Below are 27113 nucleotides of genomic sequence, written 5' to 3'. Positions count from 1 at the left end.
ATGACTGCTGAGCCGTGTATCTAATCCTATCCTGTATGATGCTGTCTGCTGAGCCGTGTATCTAATCCTCTCCTGTGTGATACTGACTGCAGAGCCGTGTATCTAATCCTATCCTGTGTGATACTGACTGCTGAGCCGTGTATCTAATCCTCTCCTGTGTGATACTGACTGCTGAGCCATGTATCTAATCCTCCTGTGTGATACTGACTGCTGAGCCGTGTATCTAATCCTATCCTGTATGATGCTGTCTGCTGAGCCGTGTATCTAATCCTCTCCTGTGTGATACTGACTGCAGAGCCGTGTATCTAATCCTATCCTGTGTGATACTGACTGCTGAGCCGTGTATCTAATCCTTCCCTGTGTTATACTGACTGCTGAGCCGTGTATCTAATCCTCTCCTGTGTGATACTGACTGCTGAGCTGCGTATCTAATCCTATCCTGTGTGATACTGACTGCTGAGCTGTGTATCTAATCCTCTCCTGTGTGATACTGACTGCTGAGCCGTGTATCTAATCCTCTCCTGTGTTATACTGACTACTGAGCTGTGTATCTAATCCTCTCCTGTGTGATACTGACTGCAGAGCCGTGTATCTAATCCTATCCTGTATGATGCTGTCTGCTGAGCCTTGTATCTAATCCTATCCCGTGTGATACTGCTCTCCTGAAATACTCTGTGCTGCTGTCACCCTGCTCCCAGAATCCTTGCTGCCTGCCATCCTCGGTGACCGAAGACCCCATTCCTCTCCTCAGATCCTGTCCTGGCGATGCGTGAAAGCGAGGCGACAGGGGCCTGATATATGGTGGAAGGAGCAGGGTGCTGTGCAGCACAGAGTATTTCAGGAGAGCAGTGTGCTGGTCTGTGGGGGGCACCCTGTTCGGTGCCAGGGATTGTACATAGAGCACTGTGTTTTATACACATGGATGGACCGTCTGCTTGTCTGCTCCACAGAAATCCAGGAAACGTCTGCTGATTGATGGCCTGGTCTGATCCAGACATTACATGCAAAGACAGTCAGTAACTTTGCAGGCCCCATCAAAATGGCGGCTCACTGTGTTCCTAGATGTCATCCTCTCTTTTCCCTTAGCAAACACCCAGAAGGGGAGGAGAGGAGTGACACCACACCCATGTCAGCAGACTCCGCCCATAATTACTGCAGGGCAGTAATGTGAGCTAGTTGCACTAGGTTTTTGTGCCAAACTTCAGCAGCTGCTCCCCCTAGTGTTAACAAGTGGAAATGCCAAACTTTTTAAAATTATTTTTCATATTTTACAAATTTAAAAACAAACGATAATATTTTTTAAGAAAGTGTAAACATTAATTCTTCACATTTTTTCAATTGCTGAAAAAAAAATTTTTGGATGGCACCTTCCCTTTAAAATTTCTAACAAGGTCAAGCGGCAGAGATTGGGGACAACAAAGCTACAGATCGGCAGAGGGCAAAAACGACTCTCCACTGACAGTCATCTTATTCAAATGTCACTCAGGATGACATCAAGTGACCTACAAAAGGAATGGCAAATGGCAGCTTGGGTGAAGTATATGGCAAGAACAGTTTGTAACAGGCTCCTAGAGGCAGGACTCAAGTCATGTAAAGGAAGAAAAAAGCCTTTCATCAATGGGAAACAAAGGAGAGCCAGGCTGAAGTTTGCCAAAGACCATAAGGATTGGACCATAGAAGACTGGAGTAAGGTAATCTTCTCTGATGAGTATAATTTTCAGCTTTGCCCAACACCTGGTCATCTAATGGTTAGACAGAGAACAGGAACGGCGTACAAGCCACAGTGTCTTGTACCCACTGTGAAATTTGGTGGAGGATCGGTGATGATCTGGGGATGCTTCAGCAAGGCTGGAATTGGGCAGGTTAATCTTTGCGAAGGACGTATGAATCAAGCCGCATACAAGGTTATCCTGGAAAAACAGTTGATTCCTTCTGCTCAGACAATGTTCCCCAACTCTGAGGACTGGTTTTTCCAGCAGGAAAATGCGCCATGCCACACAGCTAGGTCAATCAATGTGTGGATGAAGGACCACCACATCATATCCCTGTCATGGCCAGCCCAATCTCCAGGCCTGAACCCCATAGAAAATCTCTGGAATGTAATCAAGAGTAAGATGGATAGTCACAAGCCATCAAACAAAGAAGAACTGCTTACATTTTTGTACCAGGAGTGGCATAGGGTCACCCAAAAGAAGTATGAAAGACTGGTGGAAAGCATGCCAAGACACATGAAAGCTGGGACTAAACATCATGGTTATTCCACAAAATATTGATTTCTGAACTCTTCCTGAGTTAAAACATTAGTATTGTTGTTTCTAAATGATTATGAACTTGTTTTTGCATTATTTGAGGTCTGCAAGCACTGCATTTTTTTTGTTATTTTGACAATTTCTCATTTTCTGAAAATAAATATAAAATTTAGTGCTTGGAAATTCGAAGACATGTTGTCAGTAGTTTATAGAATAAAAAAGCAATTTACATTTTACTCACAAATATAGCTAAAAAGAGAAGAAATAAGACAAACTGAAAATTTTGCAGTGGTCTCTTAATTTTTGTCAGCTCTGTATATACAGTCATATGTTAGTTTGGGCACCCCTATTAATGTTAACCTTTTTTCTTTATAACAATTTTGGTTTTTGCAACAGGTATTTCAGTTTCATATATCTAATAACTGATGGACTCAGTTATATTTCTGGATTCAAATGAGGTTTATTGCACTAACAGAAAATGTGCAATCTGCATTTTATCAAAATTTGACCGGTGCAAAAGTATGGGCACCTCAACATAAAAGTGACATTAATATTTCGTAGATCCTCCTTTTGCAAAAATAACAGCCTCTAGTCGCTTCCTGTAGCTATTAATGAGTTCCTGGATCCTGGATGAAGGTATTTGTGACCATTCCTGTTTACAAAACAATTCCAGTTCAGTTAAGTTTGATGGTCGCCGAGCATGGACAGCCCGCTTCAAATCATCCCACAGATGTTCAATGATATTCAGGTCTGGGGACTGGGATGGCCATTCCAGAACATTGTAATTGTTCCTCTGACTTCGTCACTGATTCTTGCATATTATTGTCAAGAATCTGCTGATACTCAGTTGAATCCATGCGACCCTCAACTTTAACAAGATTCCCGGTGCCGGCATTGGCCACACAGCCCCAAAGCATGATGGAACCTCCACCAAATTTTACTGTGGGTAGCAAGTGTTTTTCTTGGAATGCTGTGTTTTTTAGCCTCCATGCATAACGCCTTTTTGTATGACCAAACAACTCAATCTTTGTTTCATCAGTCCACAGGACCTTCTTCCAAAATGTAACTGGCTTGTCCAAATGTGCTTTTGCATACCTCAGGCGACTCTGTTTATGGCGTGCTTGCAGAAACGGCTTCTTTCGCATCACTCTCCCATACAGCTTCTACTTGTGCAAAGTGCGCTGTATTGTTGACCGATGCACAGTGACACCATCTGCAGCAAGATGATGCTGCAGGTCTTTGGAGGTGGTCTGTGGATTGTCCTTGACTGTTCTCACCATTCTTCTTCTCTGCCTTTCTGATATTTTTCTTGGCCTGCCACTTCTGGGCTTAACAAAAACTGTACCTGTGTTCTTCCATTTCCTTACTATGTTCCTCACAGTGGAAACTGACAGGTTAAATCTCTGAGGCAACTTTTTGTATCCTTCCCCTGAAAAGCTATGTTGAATAATCTTTGTTTTCAGATCATTTGAGAGTTGTTTTGAGGAGCCCATGATGCCACTCTTCATAGGAGAATCAAATAGGAGAACTACTTGCAAGTGGCCACCTTAAATACCTTTTCTCATGATTTGATACACCTGGACCTGGCTATGAAGTTCAAAGCTCAATGAGGTTACAAAACCAATTTAGTGCTTCAGGAAGTCAGTAAAAAGTAGTTAGGAGTGTTCAAATCAAGAAAATGATAAGGGTGCCCATACTTTTGCACCGGTCAAATTTTGTTAAAATGCAGATTGCACATTTTCTGTTAGTACAATAAACCTCATTTGAATCCAGAAATATAACTGAGTCCATCAGTTACTAGATATATGAAACTGAAATAGCTGTTGCAAAAACCAAAATTGTTATAAAGAAAAAAGGTTACCATTAATAGGGGTGCCCAAACTTTAACATATGACTGTACATAAACAGGCTTATGAATTTCTATATATATACTTTATCGACCAAAAGTTTGGACACACCTGTTCATGCAGTGGTTTTCTTTGTTTTTATGCCGCATTTACACATCCATTTCTCAGTGTCCGTGTATAAACTGTGTTGCATGAACTGACCTCTGGTCTCCTGACTCAAATCTGACCGCCACATAGGCATACATGAGGCAGTCAAATTCAGATTAAGAGACCTGTGGCTAGTCCATACTTGGCGCTGACACATGAATGTGTGAATGCGGCATTATTGCAAGCTGGCAGCAAAACTATAGAGCCACATGGAAACAAAGAGTAAAGAGACACACATGAAGCGAGACAGAATGTGTTCTACCTTAGATTCCTCATCATACCCGCCTTTTACTTTGACAACATTCCAACCTCTTGGCTTGTTCTTTACAGCTTCATCAAGTAGTAACATAGAATGGCTTGTAATAAAAAGTTATGACTCCTCAATAGTTCATTTATAGAATCGCCTGCCTTTGGAGTCACACCAGCGTATGGCATTGGATGTGATATGCTAATGACTCTCTGCTGCTGCTGCGAGCTGGAGCCGAGTGTCGGTGCCCTGTGCTCCGATCCTCTCATGACAGTACACATGAAAGTAAGCAACTTTTTAAATCCTCTTCTTTCTCTGCCTGAACAAATCGTTCAGTCTCAACATTCTCAATTTTTTGGAAAAAAAAAAAAATCGGTATTCAGTGAATATAGATTTTCCCATTACGGAGACAGATGATAGTTGGTGCTCATAAAGTTCTATGGATAACAAAGTGTTGTTTCAGGAATACTTGTAGCAGAATGTCTGTGTATGGAACAGTGTCCCAAAACTGCCTCTGTAAAACACTTTAAGGCCGTTGTCACACTACCGTATTAGCTTGATTTGAGTTTTTGCAGAGCAGTACGAGCCTTGTGGGCAGGCGCATTATCCTGCCCAAGCAAGACACCTTTACACAGTGTTGGCAGAAGTTCCAATCTTAACCACAATTTCAAAATCGCATAACCTTTTATGCTAAAATTAGTTTTAAGTTACTACTTGTTTCCATGGCAACGGGATTTATTTTTGGCTGCTAGAAAGAAATATTCGAGGCCAATTATTTATCAATATCTCCTATACAGTACTGTGCAAAAGTTTCAGTCGTGTGAAATAAATGCTGCAAAGCTTTCAAAAATAGATGTGTTCATGGGTTATTTTTATCAATTAACAGAATGCAAAATGAATGAACAGAAGATATTCAATAATTAATATTTGATGTGACCTCCCTTTGCCTTAGAAATGGCATTGAAGCATCATTTCTTCTAGGTACACTTGCACAGAAATTTTTGAAGGAACCAATAGAAAGGTTGTTCCAAACATCTTGAAGAGTTAACCACAGATCTTCTGTGGAGGTAGGCTTATACAAATTATTCTCTCTCGTCATATAAGCCTATAGACACTCGATAATGTAGGGTTCGGAGCTTTGTGGAGACCATATCATCATTTCCAGGACTGCTACAGGTTTTCAAAGATGCCAAGCAGTTGAAAGAAGTGAGCTGTCCATTCTACAGGTGTTTTATGTTCGGAAAATGCTCTATACTTTGCAATAGTGCATGCCAACTTATCTTTTTAATCATTTTGCAGCATTTTTGATGGAAAAATCAATAGCAGATTTTTGATACTTGAATAAAGTTTAACATTTTTTTTGAGATCTTGAGTGCAAAAGACAACCCAAGAAAACACTAGAAACACCCACCTGTTGCCAAAAACAATGAAAAAGTACTTGGTGATCAACAACAAAAAAAATGATTAAGAAACTTCATGAAGAAAAACGCTGCAGTTTCCTGAATCGGCATCCTCTTAAGGCCTCTTTCACACTTCAGTTTTTTACAATCAGTCACAATCCGCCAGGTTTTGAAAAAAACGGATCCTCAATTTTCCTTTGAGGATCCGTTTTTTTCCCCCATTATTGGCGGATTGTGATGGATTGCCGTCCGTTGCATCCTTTTTTTTGCGGATCCGCCAAAAGTTGCTGTTCGTCACCATCCTCAAAGATTTCAAAACGGAGCTTGCAACGTGTTTTTTCTCTGGCGGATCCTCCAGGCACTCATTTAACCCGAAATTCTTTCTGGGTACCGAACAAAAAATCAATTTTCTCTCTCTCTCTCTCTCTCTCTCTCTCTCTCTCTCTCTCTCTCTCTCTCTCTCTCTCTCTCTCTCGATCCGTCTGAAAACGGATCCTATGCCATCCGTTCACATCAGTTGAGAACGGATCCGCTTGTCTGCCTTTTTGGCGGATTTGAACTGATGCAAAAAACTGAAGTGTGAAAGAGGCCTAAAACACTCAGGCCATGTGCAGACGTTGCATATTTTTGGTCTCATTTAAGCGTTTTTTGGGATGCGTTTTTCAAACAATTTTCTATGCTGATTTCATGCATATTTTGTGCGGTTTTGCTTGCGTTTTTCTACCTGATTTGTCTGCCGTTTTGGAAAGCAAAAATAAAGAGCAGAAACTTCAAAATAGAAAAAAAAAATGTCACTTCCTAGTCCAACCTCTTTCTCCATTTTGCATTCGGCACACTTTTGTAATCATGACTGCTAACATTGAAAATGATCGGAGTGAACAACGAAGCACACAGCATGGCGAAGAACATGGTGAAACTTAATGTATGGCTACGCAGGCCACAATGCCTCCAAGCTTTGGGAGTATTGCTTGATTATCTGAATCAGCAAAGACTCCAGGTAAGCAACACTATATGTAAAAATATTGTTTGTGAGTCCTCATCACACATAGTGAGATGGCTAGCCACATCGCTGAAACATCACAGCTGTTGTGACGCAACAGCGAACTCGCCAACAATCTTGCTAGATGTGACGGATATGGGCGACCGTCCCCCTGCTGGATATTGCGGATTGAGCTTCAATGTCCTGTCCATTTTTTGATCGCTGTTGTTCAGCTGGCCTCATGCATTGCTATGTTTGCTGCCAATGAGCCACTGCGATGGTGACGCAGAATTCAAGGACGCAGGCGGGAGTCGTCAGATTAGCTGCTGTGTGACAAGGTCCCAATGACCGCTGAGGTTACGGCTTGCCATATAGTTGCTGTGTAATTGAATTGATCTGCCTGTTTGACAGCTAGTGACCATGTAGCGACGTACCACCCATCTTTTGGTCACATCGTTTTCGTCAGCGCTGGAGCGTCGCAGACTGTAACGGGACCTTAACCCAGATTTTTTTTTTCTTACTTGCAGGCCAGAAAGAGAACCAGAAGAATGTGGGTCCACCCCATTGTGGCAGAACGTACAGGAAAGGGTCACTTTATTCGGACTCCCATGACAGCACCACGAGAGAGGGGATCCGCCCTATAGGAACAGGAAACCTACAGATACAAAAGGGCGGCACCTCTCCCACGCATCAGTTGGTTTCCTGTTCCTGAGGGGACGGGATCCTACAGAAGAATTGGATCCCAGGCCGGCCAGCCGACACCGGTAGCGAGGGGGTCTCCTACCTCGGCCTGGTTCGGATTTTCTGGAAGGCGCCACGGTGGCCCAGGATGGGCGTCCGGAGGATGGCCGTCTCCGGAATTAAGCCGCCGCCGGTAAGTATTCCCCCCCCCCACGGGGATTCCCGGCTCCGGCAGCGTAGATAGGTTGGCAGCGCTGTGCAGGGGGCTGCGACCGGGCGCTGCTCCGGAGCTCCCGGGCATCCCGCGGAGCTTCCGGCGTTTCCGGGGTAGCAGGGACGTCAGGGGGCGGGCGGAGGAGGCGCTTCCGGGTCAGCGCGCTACTGCGCATGCGCGGCGATCCCAAGATGGCGGCGCCCATCGGAAACACCGATGGCGCGGGGTCGGGCGCCAGCTGGGGTAGGGAGCTCCGTTAAGGGGGGGGAGGGGCGCGGCATGGATACTGCTGACCGGAGGAGGGGTATTTAGGCGGGACTCGGGCAGGGTTCCTTGCCTTGGCCACATTACTACATGCAGTGTGCAGCAGCAGCAGCAGCAGTGGTGATGGAAAGCGATCGAGAGCAGCAGCGGCAGAAGCAAGGGCAGCAGCGGCAAACATCACTGCCGCCCCTGGATGACCTTCGGCAGGTCAAACAGAAAAAGAAAGGGTCCCGTGACAGTAATGCGGGACGAAGTGACCAGTCCACTCGTAAGAGCTCCTCCTGGCAGACAGGAGCATCGGCTGAAAGAAATCCCCCTCGTTCTCCGGTACTTGATTGTGGCACTGGTAAGTGATCTTCGTGAAAGTTCACTCAGTGACGGGACCCCCCTTCTGTGTTTTTCTTTTTCTATGGAAAAAAAGCTACAAATAAAAATAAGCATAGGGAATGCGCACTCTGTGCATGCCCATTACCGGACGCGTGCCTCAAAAGATTGTGCCCCCCCTGTATTCAGCAGACGGTGGCAGAAGAGTTGCCTGCAGTAGCGGCGAGTTTGAGAGACATTGTCAGGGTAGAAATGAGGGAAACCCTAAAGTCCTTGTCTCAGCCGCAAAGTCTAAGGGGCGAGGTCCCGGCGGAGTCTGATTCCTCGGCAGAGTGGAGAAAAAGCAGAGACTCCCAGGCTTCATCTCCCTCGTCGTCCTCAGGAGAAGAGGACTCGGGGCGATTTTGTCTGCCTCTTGACCGGGTAGACAAGCTGGTCAAAGCAGTCAGAGGGACAATGGAGGTAGAGGAGCCTAAGCCCCATTTATCCATGCAGGATGTCATGTTCGGTGGGCTGGAACAGAGGAAGCGGAGAGTCTTTCCGTTAAACCAAAAGATACAGGATCTGATCCACAGAGAGTGGAAAAGACCGGACAAAAGAGGGTCGCTACCACCAGCCCTCAAAAGGAGATACCCCTTCGACGATCCGGCAGTAAGTTCTTGGGACAGAGCCCCCAAATTAGACGCTGCCATTGCGAAGGCATCAAAAAAATCCTCGCTCCCCTTTGAGGACATGGGATCCCTTAAAGATCCCTTAGACAGGAAAGCTGATACTTTCCTGAAAAACACCTGGGAGATGGCGGCCGGGTCCTTAAGACCAGCAGTGGCTTCAACGTGCACGGCCAGGTCCATGATGGTCTGGTTGGACCAGTTGGAGTCACAACTAAAACAGGGTACATCAAGACAAACAATTCTTGGGGCCCTACCGACCATCCAAGAGGGAGCAGCCTTCCTAGCAGATGCCTCAGCGGATGCAGTGAGAATGGCCGCCAGAGCAGCAGGTCTCTCTAACGCAGCTCGCAGAGCCCTGTGGCTAAAGTGCTGGCAGGGAGACATCCAGTCCAGAGCAAAGCTCTGTGCGATTCCATGTGAGGGCGAATACTTGTTTGGAACTGTCCTAGACGAGCTGCTTGAAAAGGTGGGGGACGACAAGAAAAGGTTCCCAAACCTTTCATCAGCGTCCTACCGTCGCCCATTTGGTAGAAGGAGATTTGGCCAGGGGAGAAGACGCAATTCTTCGCCTGTTAGAGATCGACCCAGATGGGAAGACAGAAGGAGACGAGGTACGGGCTATATGTTTACACGCTCGTCGAGAGATCAAAAGAAACCAAATCAATGACTAGCGGTTCCCGTAGGGGGTAGATTGTCATCCTTCTTCCCGGCATGGTCACAGATTACGAATAGTGACTGGGCACGCAAGGTAATATCCACCGGGCTTAGGTTGGAATTTACCCAGATCCCGCGGGACACCTTTAAACTGACCCCCTTAAGATCTTCTCATCTCGAACAAGCGGCTTTAGAAGCGGAAGTCTTGAGCCTATGTCAGAAAATTGTTCTGGTAGAGGTCCCAGAGGCTGAAAGAGGAAGAGGGTTTTACTCTCCCCTGTTTCTAATCCAGAAACCTGATAACACATTCAGAACGATTATAAACCTTCGTTCCCTTAACGAGTTTTTGATTAATCATAAATTCAAAATGGAGTCCATTAATACAACAATAAAAATATTGTTTAAAGGTTGTTTTATGGCAGTCATAGATTTGAAAGACGCGTACTATCATGTACCTATCCATACAGACTTCCAGCAGTTCCTGAGGGTGGCAGTTTCAGTAGAGGGCACAGTACGTCATTTTCAGTATAGAGCCCTTCCCTTTGGTCTCTCAGCAGCACCCAGGGTTTTTACAAAATTAGTGGCCGAAGTTATGGCTCACTTACGAGAGGTTGACGTCTTAATCATTCCATATTTAGACGATTTCTTGATTGTAGGAAAATCGGTGGGTCATTGTAAATCCCAGATAGAAAAAGCTAGATCCAGGTTAGAAAACCTAGGATGGATTTTAAACTACGAGAAATCCCGACTCCAGCCCTTAAAAATACAGAAATTTTTAGGGTTGATACTAAATTCAGACACTCAGCGGTGCCTGCTACCACTAGATAAATTACAAAAGATACAGGAGCAGGTTCTTCGGGCAATGGATAATCCATCTATGACCCTCAGACAGGCCATGTCCCTGTTAGGTTCTCTAACTTCATGCATCCCAGCAGTAAGGTGGGCGCAGTTCCATACCAGAACCCTTCAAAACGACGTCTTGATTAATAGCAGGGCCCTTGGAGGCTCCTTACAAGGTCGGATGTGTCTAAGCCCCTCAACTGTTACATCACTGAGATGGTGGCTTCAGAGCGAGAACCTAGCGTCAGGGGTGCCCTGGATAACACAGATAACCCGTATTATAACCACAGACGCAAGTTCCTTTGGTTGGGGAGCCCATATGGGGGACATAGTGGTACAGGGCCAGTGGGATTCTAATTCTGAAATCTCATCCAACCAGAGAGAACTATTGGCGATAGAGCGAGCAGTCAAGAAACTCATTATCTACCTGCAGGGCCATCATGTGAGGATACACTCGGACAACCAGGTAGCGGTAGCATATGTCAACCACCAAGGTGGAACCCGCTCCAGCGCTCTGATGCAGATAACAGAACGGCTCCTCCAGATAGCAGAGAGAAATTGTCTATCTTTGACCGCGCTCCACATCAGCGGAAAGGACAATGTAAGGCCGGTTTCACATTAGCGCTTTTTAAGCGCACGCACGGCCGGGGGTAGCTCCGCCCCCGAGCCGGCTCTCTGCCCGGCGTGCCCGCCCCTTGCTTGTAGCGCCGCCTACTAGCGGACAGCGGCGCCTGTGATCGGCGCACCCTATCTTTAGCATAGGGTGCGCAGATCGTGCGCAGGCCGTGCGCTAGTTGCGCTTTGACCTGCGCTGCGCACTTTTGACGGTGCGCCGTGCGCGCCAAAATCAAACTATGCTAAAGATAGGGTGCGCCAATCGCAGGCGCCGCTGTCCGCTAGTAGGCGGCGCTACAAGCAAGGGGCGGGCACGCCGGGCAGAGAGCCGGCTCGGGGGCGGAGCTACCCCCGGCCGTGCGTGCGCTTAAAAAGCGCTAATGTGAAACCGGCCAAAGAGCAGACTTTTTAAGCCGCACGGCTCTAAGACAAGGAGAATGGGCTTTGAACAAAGACATTTACCGCCAGATTGGGCCAGCCAGAGGTAGACCTCTTTGCCACCAGAAAAAACAGAAAAGAAAGATTGTTCTGCTCTCTGAACCCCAGGGAAAATCCCCTGGCGGTGGATGCCCTACTGATAAGATGGGACTTTTCTCTGGCATACGCCTTCCCACCATTGAATCTTCTTCCCCTGGTAGTCAGGAAGATCAGAGAGGATCAGGCAAGAGTCATACTGATTGCCCCCTTTTGGCCCAGGAGGACCTGGTTCGCGTGGTTGAGGACCATGTCGGTAGGCGATCCCTGGGTACTGCCGAACCTTCCGGATCTCCTCTACCAGGGGCCAGTCAGCCACCCACAAGTAGCGGGACTTCATTTGACGGCGTGGTATTTGAAAGGTCACTATTAAAAAATAGAGGGTTCTCCAAGAACTTAATTGACACCCTCCTAAGAAGCAGAAAATTAACCACCACTAATATTTATGCTAGGACCTGGAAACGCTTCCTATCCACCTTTCACTTTGACATCAGAGATGGAATTCCCACGAAACATATTCTGGAATTTCTCCAGAAAGGTTTCGAATTGGGTCTCTCCACAAGTACGCTAAAAGTACAAGTTTCAGCCTTAGGGGCCCTGTTTGCAGCTGATATTGCAAAAGATTATTGGGTAGCAAGGTTCATCAGAGCAGCGGCCAGATCGAGACCTATACACAAAGACAGATGCGTACCGTGGGACTTAAACTTAGTCCTTACAGCCATGACAGAAAGTCCGTTTGAACCTTTAGATTCCGCCTCACTAAAGGTTATATCTCTTAAGACAGCATTCCTGGTAGCAATAACATCCGCACGTAGGGTGAGCGATATACAGGCACTTTCCAGATTGCCTCCTTACACAGAGTTCTTACAGGATAGAGTAATCCTAAGGCCAGATCCAGCATACCTTCCCAAGGTAGCAACACAATTCCACAGGACACAGGAGATAGTTCTGCCTTCCTTCCTCCCTAACCCAACCAACCCTAAAGAGCAGAAACTCCAGGCGTTAGATATTAGAAGATGCTTACTGACATATTTAGCAGCCACGGATCCTTGGAAGAAGGAGAACGCATTATTCCTATCCTTCCAAGGTTCCAGGAAAGGATACAGAGTATCAAAACGCACATTAGCAGGGTGGATTAGGGAGGCTATCTCTCTTGCCTACACAGCAGGTGGCGGTCCGGCTCCACAGAACCTGAGGGCACATTCCACTCGGGCCATGGCATCATCCTGGGCGGAGAGATCTGGAGTATCAATTGATCAAATATGTAAGGCGGCCACCTGGTCATCTCCTTCCACCTTTTTTAACCACTATCGGTTAGACATGGGTGCCTCCTCAGACCTCACCTTCGGGCTAAGGGTGCTGCAGGCTGTAGTCCCTCCCTAAGTTAGTTTACATCTCTGTAATTCTCTCGTGGTGCTGTCATGGGAGTCCGAATAAAGTATTAAGTTACGTACCGGTAACGGTATTTTTCGGAGGCCCATGACAGCACCCTTAGTTCCCTCCCTTGTTCACATATAGGGGTGCACTCCTTAGAAGTTTGTTCATAGAATCACCTTATGTGGGAGATGGTATGAAATAATTCTGTTAAATAGGGTAGATAGGTTGTATATATCATATGTTGTGTACTAACCATGGTAGCCTCTCAAGCTCTGTAATCCAACTGATGCGTGGGAGAGGTGCCGCCCTTTTGTATCTGTAGGTTTCCTGTTCCTATAGGGCGGATCCCCTCTCTTGTGGTGCTGTCATGGGCCTCCGAAAAATACCGTTACCGGTACGTAACTTAATACTTTCGTGTGCTATACCAAGATTTGAGAAGGTAAGTTACCCATATGTGACGTGAATTTGTTATGTATAACTTTGGTAAGTACAATAAATCTGTATCTGATGTAACTTAATATTTTTTTTAACAGATATCCCGAGAAATTTGTGTCCTTTTGGCGGCTCACCATCCCGGCATTTGACCGGCTACTGAGCATAATGGGAGAAGACCTTACGTATATGGACACAGTGATGAGGAAGTCCATCTCTGCTGAGGAAAGGCTGCTCATCACCTTGCGGTAAGTATACTGTTTCATTTTTGTGGTTTTTTGGCGTCCTAGGCCTTTTTATCTTGTCAGTGTCTCTGGTACATGTGGTCACACTTTTTACATGTCCTGGAGACACTGCGGTGTTTCCAGCTTTTAGTGGCATTCATATCTAATTAACTTTTTTTTTTTTCATTTACAGATTTTTGGCCACAGGAGAGAGCTATACATCCCTACACCTCCAATTTAGAGTTGGTAAATCCACCATCTCTCAAATTGTGAAGTGCACATGTAACGTGATCTGGCAGAAATTGCAGCCCATGGTGATTCCTTCCCCAACAGAGGAGACTTGGCTGCAGGTCGCAGCAGGCTTTCAGTCTGTGGCCAATTTCCCAAACTGCATAGGTGCAGTTGATGGTAAACATGTACGAGTGCAGAAGCCACCAATATCAGGATCACGCTTCTTTAATTATAAGAAGTATTTTTCGGTGGTCCTGATGGTGGTGGCTGATGCACATTACAAATTTGTTGCCATCGACGTTGGTGCCTTTGGTAGTACTGGGGATTCTCGGGTGTTGCGAACGTCACAGATTGGTCAGCAAATTCTTCAAGATGGCTGAACGCTCCCAGCCCCAAGACCTTTGCCGGGTTCCACACATCCAGTGCCCTTTGTGATGGTATCGGATGAGGCCTTTCCCTTAATGATCACCCTGCTGCGCCCATACCCACGGAGGGGACTGAATGCCCGGCGGAGGATTTTTAATTATCGGCTGAGTCATGCACGCAGATATGTGGAATGCACCTTCGGGATCATGTGTAGTCAGTGGAGGATCTTTCACACTGCCATCCAGTTGGATACTGACACCGTTGACGCTGTGATTAAGGCATGCTGTGTACTCCACAACTATGCTTGGGAGTACAGCACTGACATAGATGTGGAGTACCAGCAGCCAGTAATTAATCCAGTGACCAACGTCTGTCAGGGAAGGCCATCAAACAACGGTGTGAGTTTGAGAGAAGCCTTCACTGAATATTTCATGAGTCCTGAAGGTGCCGTGCACTGGCAATATTCCTGTGTCGGTGAAGAGCAGCCGGACCAGCAGAGGAGGGAAGAAAACTGATGTGAAGACAAAGACAATTGCGACAAATTAGAGTTTCTGTATCCCAAAAACAATGTTATATACCCCTTATGATATTTTTCCACAAATAATAATAAAAGAAATTGAAAATATGAATTTATTAGAAAACCAATAAAGACTTTATGACCAACATAGTCTTTTTTTTTTTTTAATTATATAATCTTTAAACAACAAAGAAAAGGTGCAACAAACACGAGGGTTGTCCAAATATGTCATCCCAAACCGGTGTCAGCAGGTCTCTTGTCAGCAACGCAGAACTTGTGAATTTAATGGAGGACTTTGTCATCCAGGACCTGCTTTATGCCCTCAACTAGTTGAGCAAGATGTAATCTGGGTTGTAAGTCATGTGTTCCGAGTTAACATCTCCATAATAGGAATAGTTATTGGGAGGACGATGATATCGTTGGTCATCACGCTGTTGTGGTGGTGGTGGTGGCATTGGTGGTTGTGGAGGCGGCAATGGTGGTGGACGCCTTGCACGAACACTTTGTGTGGCCCCCATTACAATATCTGCTAAAGGTGCAATCGGCGAAGGGTCTTCAAATTCTGACAATATTGCATTAACTATTGTCATAAACTTAGTCTGCCTTTCCGCTGACAGTAACCGAGCTTTGCTGGCTATGCTGGCACCAAAAAAATCCAAGTGATCTTCCCTGGAAGATTTATTTATTAGATCTATGGTGTCATTAACCCTTTTTGTAGTCTGATCCATTTTTTTTTTGCCTTTGCCTTTTTTGGCCAGTGGCTCGGTTACGGTCAACGGATTGACAGCTGGTTGACTGTTTGGGGCAGGAGGATTTTGGTTCTCTGAACAAAATGCCGTCCCTGAGGAAGACGCAGCCGACGCTACACCTGATGTACTTGGAGACTCAAATTCACAGAATGAAGAGCCATCCATTGAATCTGTGGATCCTGCGGCCTCTTGGCTGGCATCTTCAGGAGGAGGCGAAATGTTGCCATCAGTGCTGTGATAGAAAAAAAAAAAACAGACTTTTCAGTGATAATTCTAATGTTAGTCATCATAACAACATTGAAATTATATCTAAATATTCACCTCCTCAAAGTCCTGCTGGTTAGCAAGAAACACATGTCTTGATACAGGCTGAATTTAATTTTGGCCGGTGAAGATCCACTGGTGCCAATCTGAGATTGGATTTTTTGAAACCGATCTCTCACCGATCTCCAGCGTTGCTTCACATCACGAGCTAAAATTGAAAGAACAAACACATTATGATCCGTGCAATACGTTGAAAAATGACAATTTGGTCTGTCTAACCAACATACAAAAAATTACTTACTAATTTTCTGCTGCAGGGCACCAGTGTACCCATCAAATTCCGAATACAGCTGACGGCAGATTCTGGACCAACACATATCACGTGTATGCTTGTCTTTGTAGGCCTCATCGGCCGGGTCCCAGATAGCGGGCATGTCTCTTATCTGTAATGGATAAGAATGTTATTTATATCTTCATATTTTGTTTGTTAGCATACACAAAATGTCATACACACACACACACTCACGTACACACACTTCCCTAACGATGTGATAGCATCGGGCACACCTATCCGTCAACTCCTGGACAGTCTGAGTTGCAACGTAAAATTGGTGGATGGAGCAAGACATGATGTCCCAGGGTGTCAATCGGATTATGGGGAATGGACGGTCCAGGCCATGGCTTAACTGCCTTCATCTATCAGGAACTGCTGACACACTCCAGCCACATGAGGTCTGCCATTGTGGAACCTAGGGCCAACTGCACCTGGAGGGCTGTGTGGCCCGACCAAGAAAAACCACCCCACACCATTACTGACCCAGTGCCAAACATGTCATGCTTTATGATGCTGCAGGCAACAGATCACTCTGTATGTTGTCTCCACACTCTGTCATGTATGTCACATGTGCAGAGTGTGAGCCTGGTGCCTGCGCCATCCTTCAGCATGACCGTTTTAGCAGTGGGTTATTAATAATGGTGTTGGCTGGTTTTTATTTTGAGGGCAATGCGTAGTATTGAACTGAAACACGCGCATGGAGGCCACACACAATACTAAGGTGAATTAGAACTAGATTCCACATTCCTTTGTGTTTTTTTTAAATCCAAATACAGGCCTCCATTGGTTTCCAAATTTGCTCGCTATGGATGTTTTTTTTAAAACAGCTGGGGGGTTGATATTCAAAGCCTGGGAAGATTATCCTCTTTCCCAGGATACCAAAAAACAGTCCACATTTACTTGATTTAGCATTCTGCACTTGAACAAAATGGCGCGAGCCATCGCCATTTTGTTCAAGTCCAGAACGGCAAAGCCAATAACTGGGGCTCGATTTTTGGTATCCTGGGAAGGGGATAATCTTCCCAGGCTTTGAATATCAACCCGTCGCTGTCATCTGAGCCTTTGATGGCTAATAGAATATGTGGCCCCCCACCCAAAAAAAATTACGTGGGGTCTCCATATATTTTGTTATTCATCAAAGGCTCTGCTGACAGCGGCGGGTTGATATTAATACCCTGGGAAGATTAACCTCTTCCCAGGCTACCAAAAAACAACACGTAGTTGCTGTTTGTCCCTGTCTGGCCTTGAAAAAAATTGGCGTGGGCTCCCGCCCAATTTTCAAGTCCTGAGAGGAAAAGCAAGCAAGTGTGTGCTGATTTTTTGTAGCCTGGGAAGTGTTTCATCTTCCCAGGCTATGAATATCAACCCGCCGCTGTCAGCAGAGCCTTTCATGGCTATTCCAATAGGGGGACCCCCCCCCAAAAAAAAAATGACGTGGGGTCCCCCTATACTTTTTAGCCAGAAAGGCTATGCCGACAGCTGCGGGCTGATATTCATAGCCGAGGAAGGGGCCATGGATATTGGCCCCCCCCGGCTACAAATATCAGCACGCATCCGCCCCAGAAATGGCGCATCTATCAGATGCGCCAATTCCTGCACTTAGCCCCTCTCTTCCCACATCCCGCACCGTGGCGGCGGGATGTGGGGTAATAAAGGGTTAATGTCACCTTTGACAGGTGACATTAAGCCGGGTTAATAATGGAGAGGCGTCAAGAAGACGCCGATCCATTATTAATCCTATAGTTTAATATGAAAAACAAAACACACAGAAAAATTTTTTTTAATGTTCTTTATTTAACCATACTTACCCATAAAAAACCATAACTTGTAAAAAAAAAATAAAATAAAAAAGCACTAAAATACCAACCAGTCCGACGCAATCCATTTAAAATCGAGTGTCCCACGTCGATCTCTAGTCGAGAACAGTCACATCAGTAGATGTGACTGCTCTCCACGGGTTAAAAAGTCACACTGACAGGAGAAAGTTCCTGTAGTGTGACTGCGCATGCGTGAAAGTGAGTTAACCGGAGTTCAATGAACTCAGGGACTCTCACTTTACGGCAATAATGACAGGTCAATTACCGTAAACTGAGCTCCCGGGCCGTAAAGTGAGGTCCCGGAGTTCATTGAACCGCCGGGAACCCACCGCCGACCAGCGCACACTGCAGGAGCAATTTAACTCTTGCAGTGTATCACCGGAGGACATCGTGGGACAGAACCTTTTTTTTTTTTTTTTTTTTTAAACATTTCAATGGGAGACCAGTGAGGGAAGGCTTCGGGCAGGCGAAAGTGATATGTGGTAAGTATGTGTGTACATGTTGTGTGTTGTATGTACTGTTTGTTACGTGTGTTTTTTGTTTTTTTTTAACCCATTGTGGTCATCCGCCTGACGATGGGAAAACTCTCCCATCATATTTGGATGGGAGAGCTGTCCCATCCGACGAATGACCACAATCTGTCACTACAGACACACAGACTGACGCACAGACTGACACACACACAGAGTGACACACATAGACATAACTTACCAACTCAACCATGCGCCTCACATCCATCCCCATACGACGGTACGACTCCATTTTATTTTCATATAGCATACACTTCCTCCTTCCTGTTCCGTCACTTCCCTTTCCTGCGTTTTTGGATAGCAAATCAGCAGCAAAACCGCAGATCTTTCTTTGCTCAGCGGTTTTGCTGCGGAATTGAAAGATAGAATGGGAGTCTATGTGTGCAGAACCGCAGCGGAACTGCAGAAAAGAAGTGACATGCTGCGGAAAATAAACCGCTACGTTTCTGTGCGTTTTTTTCCGCAGCATGTGCACATCAAGTCTGCGGATCCCATAGACTCCCATTATAGGTGCACTACACTGCGGATTTTAGGCTATTCCGCGCGGTACAAACCGTGGCGGAACCGCAATTAAATCTGCAACGTGTGCACATGGCCTCAGAAGGTTGAAAAAAATCATGTGCATAACCCATAAATAAGACAAGAAGTCCTGGAAATGATAGGGAAATGATGTTGAGGATTATCTAAAGAGACAGAAAGATTTGCATAAGGCTAAATCCACAGAAGATCTGTGGTTGGTTCTCCATAATATTGTGAATGACCTCCCTGCTGAGTTCCTTCAACAAACTGCAACCTTTCCTAGGACAACTGCTTTGATGGTGTTCTAAAGGTGGTCATACCAAATATAAATTCGGTTGATATTGCAATTTTGTTCATTCACTTTGCATTTTGTTAAGGGAATCTTTTCAATAAGTTTTTGATTTCCCATCTGTAGGGACTGAGACCCTGATGCTAGCAACTAACAGTGCTGCTTTCTGTGGTTTTGCTACAATCACTATTTTATCTGCTGCGAATCTACCAGTTCTCTAAATGTTGAGCTCTGTATTACTCTGTCCACACCACCGATTGGCAGCTATCTGGTCAAGCATTGTGTGCACAGTAAAATGCCAATCAGTGGTGAGGATATGCTTATACAGAGCTCACGAATATGGAGAACTACATGGCACAAGACAACCAGTTCTTTAGTGATAATCTCCTGCTGAGCAAACTGTTTTTATCAAAGCTACATCAAACAACCCAGTAACTGACACAATGCTGGAATCTGGGTTTCTGTTTTTACATGATGCTGCTCACAATTAGTTGGCAAAAACCTGGTCACAGGTTCCCTTTTGTTGATGGAAAAAAAAACTTTTGGCACTTCTTTTTTTGAAAGTAGTCTTGCTTTGAAGCATTTTATCTGCACTTTCCTAAAATGTTTGCACAGTGCCATACATACGCAAGAAGTTTCCAATGTGAACATAGAGCTTTATAGTAGAGAATTGATAAGATGAGGAGGATGAACCCTTGAAAAGAGGGGGTTTCTAAGGGGTACTTCACACATTGCGTGATCGTTAGCGAGATCGCTGAAACGTCACAGGTTTTGTGACGCAACAGCGACCTCGCCAGCGATCTTGCTATGTGTGACACATAGCGGTGACCGACCCCCCGCTGCGATATCGCTGATCGTGCTCGAATGTCCCAGGCCATTTTTTGATTGTTGGTGTCCCGCTGGCCGGCATGCATTGCTGTGTTTGACGCCATAACAACGACGAGCGACCTCGCTGGAAACTCAGGGACGCAGGCGTGATTTTGCTTTGTCTTTTCAACGCCCCCTCAGCTCCGATTGGTGGTGTCAAATTAGGATCTTTGTAGCGTTTCCTTTTATAGGTCAGCTATCCATTATATACAGTCATAACATTTAACATGTTCAGTTATAATAATCGTGTGTCCCCGTGTCAGTGACTGTGGATCCACGAATAAATAGCGCACTAGTGACTCAGACAGGGACGCTGAAGCAAACCGCGTAGTGATATCGCTATATTAGCCACCAATCGGAGCAGAGGAGCGTGGAATATGCAACGCTGAAGCACACCTATCGAGGTCTGAGTCGTCAGAATAGCTGCTGTGTGACAAGGTCCCAATGGCCGCCGAGGTCGTTATACGGATTGTGGTATCATTGCTGCGTCGCTGAGTAGATCTGCCTGTTTGACAGCTCACTAGCGACCATGTAGCGACGTACCAGCGTATTACAGTACCACTCTCCTATTCCCGTGTATTACAGTACCACTGCTCAGATCGTTGGGAGAGCAGTGGTACTATAATACATGAGGATAACTTGCAGGCAGAGACCACTTAGCAGAATAGCTATAATGGGTACCGAGTAGCTGATTGTGCAGAGCCAATACAATTTCAGAATTTTGGCGAATGGCGTGGGCGGGCTGATAGGAGTACAGGAGCATAAGATGGGCAGTGCCAGGACTGGCTGTGAGGACTGAACAAATCATCATTGGTTAGCACAGAGCACAGGAAACCGTCTAAAAGTAAGATGAGCGTGTAGAAAATCCCTCTAAAACACGTGAAACATACCGTTGTTGTCATAGATTCGGCATTGCAGAGAAAATTAGCTTATGCAAATAAGTTTGAAGGTGCTCCTGGAAAAAAGTTCCAGGCCTGGAAAGTGACCCAGTTTTTCCTCCATAAACCCTGCTTAAACCAACCCCTTTGGTCTTCAATGACGACACCATCATTCTGGCAATCTCTGAAAATTCGTGCATTGTGTTTTCCTAGCCCAGGCGTTGTTGAGGCGTTATTTTGCATGGAGGGCTCCTTTTAGATAGATAACCAGTCAGTGACTATAAAACTTCATACAGTGCCACTGTTTTGTGATCTCTATATTTAGTATGGATGTACGCCATCTTGTAGTGTTATATTACAAGAATATAGCAGAACCTCCACAACTAAAATCTCATGCATCTTCCATGTGTGCCAATCACCTGCATTGTGCTCTCTGTACTCCGGGTGACAGTCTAACGCACTGCATATGTGAGTCCATTGCCCACAAAAGGAGACTCCCCATTGAATTATGTATGGCTTGTCTAAACATGTCATTAAATGACCACTAGTGCTGTTCAAGTGGACGATCAGTGGTCGTTTAACCGCCACCGTCAACTTGTGTAAACCCAGCATGCAAGAGTGTCTACATGCAAGTAGTCTCTTCAGTGAGGAAGAGTATTGCGACCTATTGGGAGTAGCAATCCTAAAAGTCTATATTGATTCTTAAATGACCCTTGCCACGCCACGTGACTTAGAATTAAAGCCAAACCGGACCATCCACTGTGTTTTGGGGCATTCGCCCCTCATTAGTGCAGCAAAGTTTGAAGTCTGATTTGCCTGGGTGAGAGTCCAGGTGGTATAAGAGGTAGTGTTTCACCTTGTGGAGAGTACAATACAAGATTTTGCCAGGGAACATAGCATTTTTGTGATTGAACACAATGTCTGATCCAGCTCAATACTCAACTGATTATTTTCAGTCTATCCTGATGAATTTGGGGACTTTAATTCACTTGAATATCAAATTGGAAGTCATATTAAGTAAGATATAATATGATTTCTCAGTATTGATAGAGAACTTCAAAAATTAGCATGGAGCAATGTTTATTACTTTCTCCACAGAAACACAGCCTAGTCCAGCCATGCAGGATGAATCTGACAAAGATGATCAAACTAATGGAATGGAGATCACCCCGGATCCAAAGGTAAGGCTGCGTGGAACAATAGAAAGCAGATAAAAGAACAATTAGATCAGTCTTATGACAATATATTTATAGCATATCCATAGATTCGTGAGGATCCTCACCCATCAGCTCTTTTTCAATTTTTTGCATTTTCTTTTCTTTCCCTTCTTCCAAGAGCCACAACTTTTTGTTTAATTTTCTGTCCACAAAGCCATAAGAGAGCTTGTTTTTTTTGTGTGACAAGTTGTACTTTTGAATGGCGCCATTCATTTTATCATGTGGTGCACAAGAAAGCAGGGGAAAAAATATGCAAGTGTGTTGAAATCTGGCAGTATGATTAAGCAGATACCAAATATGTACAGTTTTTAAGCAGTAAAAAAAGTAGAAAAAAAAACCCAAAACATTGTTGCTTGTGTCGCCATTTTCTGAGACCCATAATGTTTTCTTTTTTCAGGGTATGGGGCTGGTAAGGGCTTATTTTTTGCGCCCCAAGCTGACGTTTTTACTGATACTGTTTTGAGGTAGATACAATGTTTTGATCACCTGTTGCATTTCATTGTAATATTGCAGCGATAAAAAAAAAATGTAATTTTAACGTTTTGATTATTGTTTAATTTTATGCCCTTATGATTCGGATTAATTTATTTTACTTTGATACACCAGATTTTACAAATGCATCAATACCAAATATGTGTATTTTAACTTTTTTGGGTTTATTTTTTATAAACAATTTACACCTTTTACTGTATTTGTTAATCTCCTTGGGGGACCCGAAGCTGCGATCGTCTGATCACTTGTGCTATTCATGGTAATTTTCAACACTTGTATGAATAGCTAAAATCACGATCTCCCATGAACGTCAGCTACAGGTCACTTCACATGAGTGCCTATGTGCACAGGGAATGATGCTCCCCCATGCTGGCATATGTTAAATGCTGCTGTCAAAGATTAACAGCGGAATTCACCAGGTTAACAGCTGCGGGCAGAGCTCCACTCCACCTGTAGCTGTTAAAGGCGCACGATGGGTAATTAAATCAGCCATCACTTTCCGGGAAAGATGCCGGCTCGGCGTGTGAGCCTGCATCAAGGTCAGGGACACAAGATATTGTCAGGGACAAAGTCAGCTGACAACCGGCCGCAATCTGCCGTGCCCCCCCCCCCCGTATGCACGGCCGATTGCTATGACGTACTATCCCGTCCATAGGCATTCTGGCCCAGGGCGCCTGGACGGGATGGTACCTCAACTGTCAGAAAGGGGTTAAAATAATCTCTGGAGGCAGATTCTCATGCAAATCAGTGTTTGACCCATTGCCTGGAACAGCTCATTTACATATTCCAGAGAAATCCTCGTTTTTCTTATAAGACATCAGATCATCGAAATCGAGGTATAATTTTATTCAGCTGCCTATGACCTACATGCCCTTATAGACAACTTATTACATTCATTGAACAACTATTACAGCCATTTATCTGCCAGCAAAGATGCAGACTCTGGAACTGAAAGTTAGATACCCAGTATACAGTGGGGAAAATAAGTATTTGATAAATTGCCGAAGTTTACCCACCTACAAAGAATGGAGAGATCTGTCATTTTTATCGTGGCTACATTTTTATACAGACTCTACAAATAAAAACCAGAATATCACATTGTATGATTTTTAAATAATTAAATTGGATTTTATTGTATGAAATAAGTGTTTGATCACCTACCAACCAGCAAGAATTCTGGCTCTCATACACCTGTTCTTTAGGAAGCCCTTCTACTCTGCACTCATTAACTGTATTAATTGCACGTGTTTGAACTTGTTACCTGTATAAAAGACACCCGTCCACATAATCACACTCCAACCTCTCCACCATGGCCAAGAACAAAGAGTTGTCTAAGGACACCAGAGACAAAATAGTAGTCCTGCTCAAGGCTGGGCTGGGCTACAGTACAATAGGCAATCAGCTTGGTGAGAAGGTAACAACTGTTGGCACAATTAGAAAATGGAAGAAACACAAGGTGGCTGTCAGTTGTCCTCAGTCTGAGGCTCCATGCAAGATCTTGCCTCGGCTATTACAGCCATTTATTTTTAATAACACTTTTTTAACGTGTAGATAGTCATATAAGCTAATGTAAAAAAAAATAGATTCCCTATAATTGTTTATTCTGGTTATGATTTTGTGTAGTATTCTGTCAGCAATTCCCGGCAGGAGCTCCGGCTTACTGACTATAAAGGGAGCCTGGCAGTAGACTTTGCACTATACGAACCACAAACTGCATGAATCAGACATTGGCTACATTTCTGCAGCCGTTTATTCTTTACTTCAAAAGGTTACAGCTTGTGAGAGAAAACATACTTTGCACAGCCTACCAGGGCTTCTGTGTCATCTTGGATGAGAAGTCTGAGGCAGGGCTCTGCCCACTCCCCTAGACGGACCGGACTCTTTCCTTATGTGTATAGAGAGGTACTCGGTCAGGTTCCCCTTTAAAAGGATAAAGAAAAAAAAGTTACATAATGGCAAAATTCATATTTTACAGTAATAAAAAAGAAAGTTCAAATCACTTTTTTTTTTTAAATAAAAACATTTTTTTTAAAGCCATTTTGGGTAAGTGAAGGAATTGTGGTTTTCTCTTAAAAATAAAAGAAATGTAAGTTCATATAGTTATTATTTTACCACACTTGGTTTCCATGGTGACCACTTACTTTGAAGTTTAAGAAATAAAGCAGAATTAATTCCTTGAAAAGGCTGAGGTTAAAAGTTTACCGTTCCTCCTGCTTTCTTCCAAGATTATGTTTTTACAAGAAATGAGTGCAGAAGGTCTCGTCTATTTTGTTTAGTTTTGGGGTCGATGCACTTTTTTTTTTTTAAAAAAAAGGTAGTCCATCACCCCCAAAATGCACTTAAAATTTGGCTATACAGTATTGTAGGGGACTTAGCCCCTTTAACAACCAAGCTATCCCTTTTTCCTATTACTAGGAGACTTTAGTGCACACTTGGTGTGGCCAAGAGTTTGGTGCACCGTTACGCCTCTTCATTTGCATATTGGGGTTCTTCCTCCTCCACTGATTGACAGTGCTCGGTCCCAAAGAAAGCACTGTCTGAGTTCTGCCAGCGTATGTACAGCCACAGGTGTGTACACAGTGGCAACGTGCATTCTTCTCCTGGTCTCCCTTCTTCTGAAGCCACTTGCTAAAATAATACACCTGTGCAGCGAGCCGTGTCATGTCAGAGGAAACGAGACGCGTGTACATGTATATATGTATGTGTATATAGATTTATTTAAAGCCTTTAAACAATTCTGTCAGAAGATAAAGTCCAGGGTGGCCATCGTTCAGTGAGGAAATGAGAAAAGGAACAGGCATGGTGAAATCTAAGAACCCTGATTTGCTATGTCGCTTACCCCATGTGCAGGCATTGCAATAGCTTAGGTATCCATAGTTACGACCACTCATATAGTGACAGTCAGCTGTTAGTGGTCGAAAGCAAGGATTTCTAACCTACTGCTATGCCCTGCACATGTAAGTGACAGTGAATCCGAAGAACTATACTTAATTTCTAATTGGAGGTATTTACTAATATTATACACCTACTACATATTGGGATAGGATCTTGGTGATGGGAATACCCCTTTAAATTTATATTACAGTGAAGAATATATTTAGGGGTCACATAATTTGTTCTAAAAATAAAACCACTTCAACAAACTGAAAGGAAAGCATGATTGGGGCTTCTATTAGGAGTAAGAGACCTGAAAAGCACAGTAGATCTGACTGGTCATGCTGTTTAGCAGTTAGGGTACCGTTACACTAAGCGATGCACCAGCGATCCCGACAACAATATGGATTGCTGGTGCATCGCTAAGTGGTCACTAGTGAGCTGCCACACAGGCAGATCTCCCCAGCGACATAGCAGCGGTCGAGGGTCGCTACTTACCTGTCAGACGCGGCGATCCTGACGTCCTCCCGCCCGCGTCGCTCGTCAGCGCCACAGGAAGCCCAGCAGGAAGCGCCCGACGAGAAATGGTCCAGGACGTTCTCGCGCGATCAGTGATAACCAACGGGGGAGCCGGTCGCAGGTGAGTATCAGACATAGCGATATCGCTGCTGCGGCACAAAACCTGTGACGTTTCGGCGATATTGCTAGCGATCTCGCTGTGTGTAACGGGGGCTTTAGACATTCTCCGCCATTATTACATTACCACCCTGCAGTGAGATGTGCTGCATGCTCGGTGATGATCTGCAGTGACTGTACCTTACAGGCTTGGAGCTTTCCCTCTTTCACTCAATTTGAGCAGCCAGATCCACTTGCATTCAGTGTTTTGGCACCTTCCCTCTAATTGTGCCAGTTTCCAAGCTGAAAAACACATTCACAAATGAAATTACAGCAGGTAAAAGCAATGTTACAGGCGCCTTGGAAGGATGAGAACTGAGAAGCTGCGCTGTGTGAAGTGGTGAGCAAATGTTTCTCACATTGCAGTTGTGAAGAGTTGTATGCGCATTCCCAAACACTCCTGGGCACTGGACAAGGATATTTCCCTACTGGGTGGTTTTAGAAGTTTATTACGAGCTCGAGTCAAATAACAGTCAAAAATACGTTCAAAGATTAGAACGTTCAAAATGAGCAAAGGAGATGGTTATAGCTAGCTGTGAGCAACATCGAGGACTCCTGCTTTTTTTAACTCCTTTCCTGACTTGTGTGTAATATCATAAAGAAAAGTGTTAGACTATTGAGCAGTCTTTTCTCCGTCCTTTAGACCCATGTAACTAGAGTCCGGTAGGCCTTGGAGCAAGATTTCGACCTGCGTAAAGGAATGGTCTCATGTAGAAAGCTAATCTACTCATTTTAATGTGTTCATTTTTTTAATGGCCTGGTTTGGCTTTTCTATTCAGCATATTTGCTGGAAACTGTGTTTTTAAGGATATTTCCTTTGTGGCAGCCTTTGCTGGGTAAATGTAATGTGAACCC

General features: G+C 44.7%; 1 protein-coding gene across 6 annotated transcripts in view; it reads left to right on the top strand.

The window, feature by feature from the left end:
• Positions 1-27113, top strand: part of UIMC1 (ubiquitin interaction motif containing 1) — a 273520-nt gene that overhangs the window by 151029 nt on the left and 95378 nt on the right. For all 6 annotated transcript variants that reach the window (XM_073544992.1, XM_073544993.1, XM_073544991.1 and 3 more), the window contains exon 8: positions 22099-22181. In XM_073544992.1, coding sequence (XP_073401093.1) covers positions 22099-22181 — 83 coding nt within the window. The remainder of the gene's footprint in view (positions 1-22098; positions 22182-27113) is intronic.

Source organism: Dendrobates tinctorius, unplaced genomic scaffold (genome assembly GCF_039654945.1).
Source record: "Dendrobates tinctorius isolate UK_male_01 unplaced genomic scaffold, ASM3965494v1 ptg000139l, whole genome shotgun sequence".
NCBI classification, from domain to species: Eukaryota; Metazoa; Chordata; class Amphibia; order Anura; family Dendrobatidae; genus Dendrobates; species Dendrobates tinctorius.
Note: the sequence above shows the minus strand (reverse complement) of the source record. Positions and strands in the feature narration are given on the sequence as shown.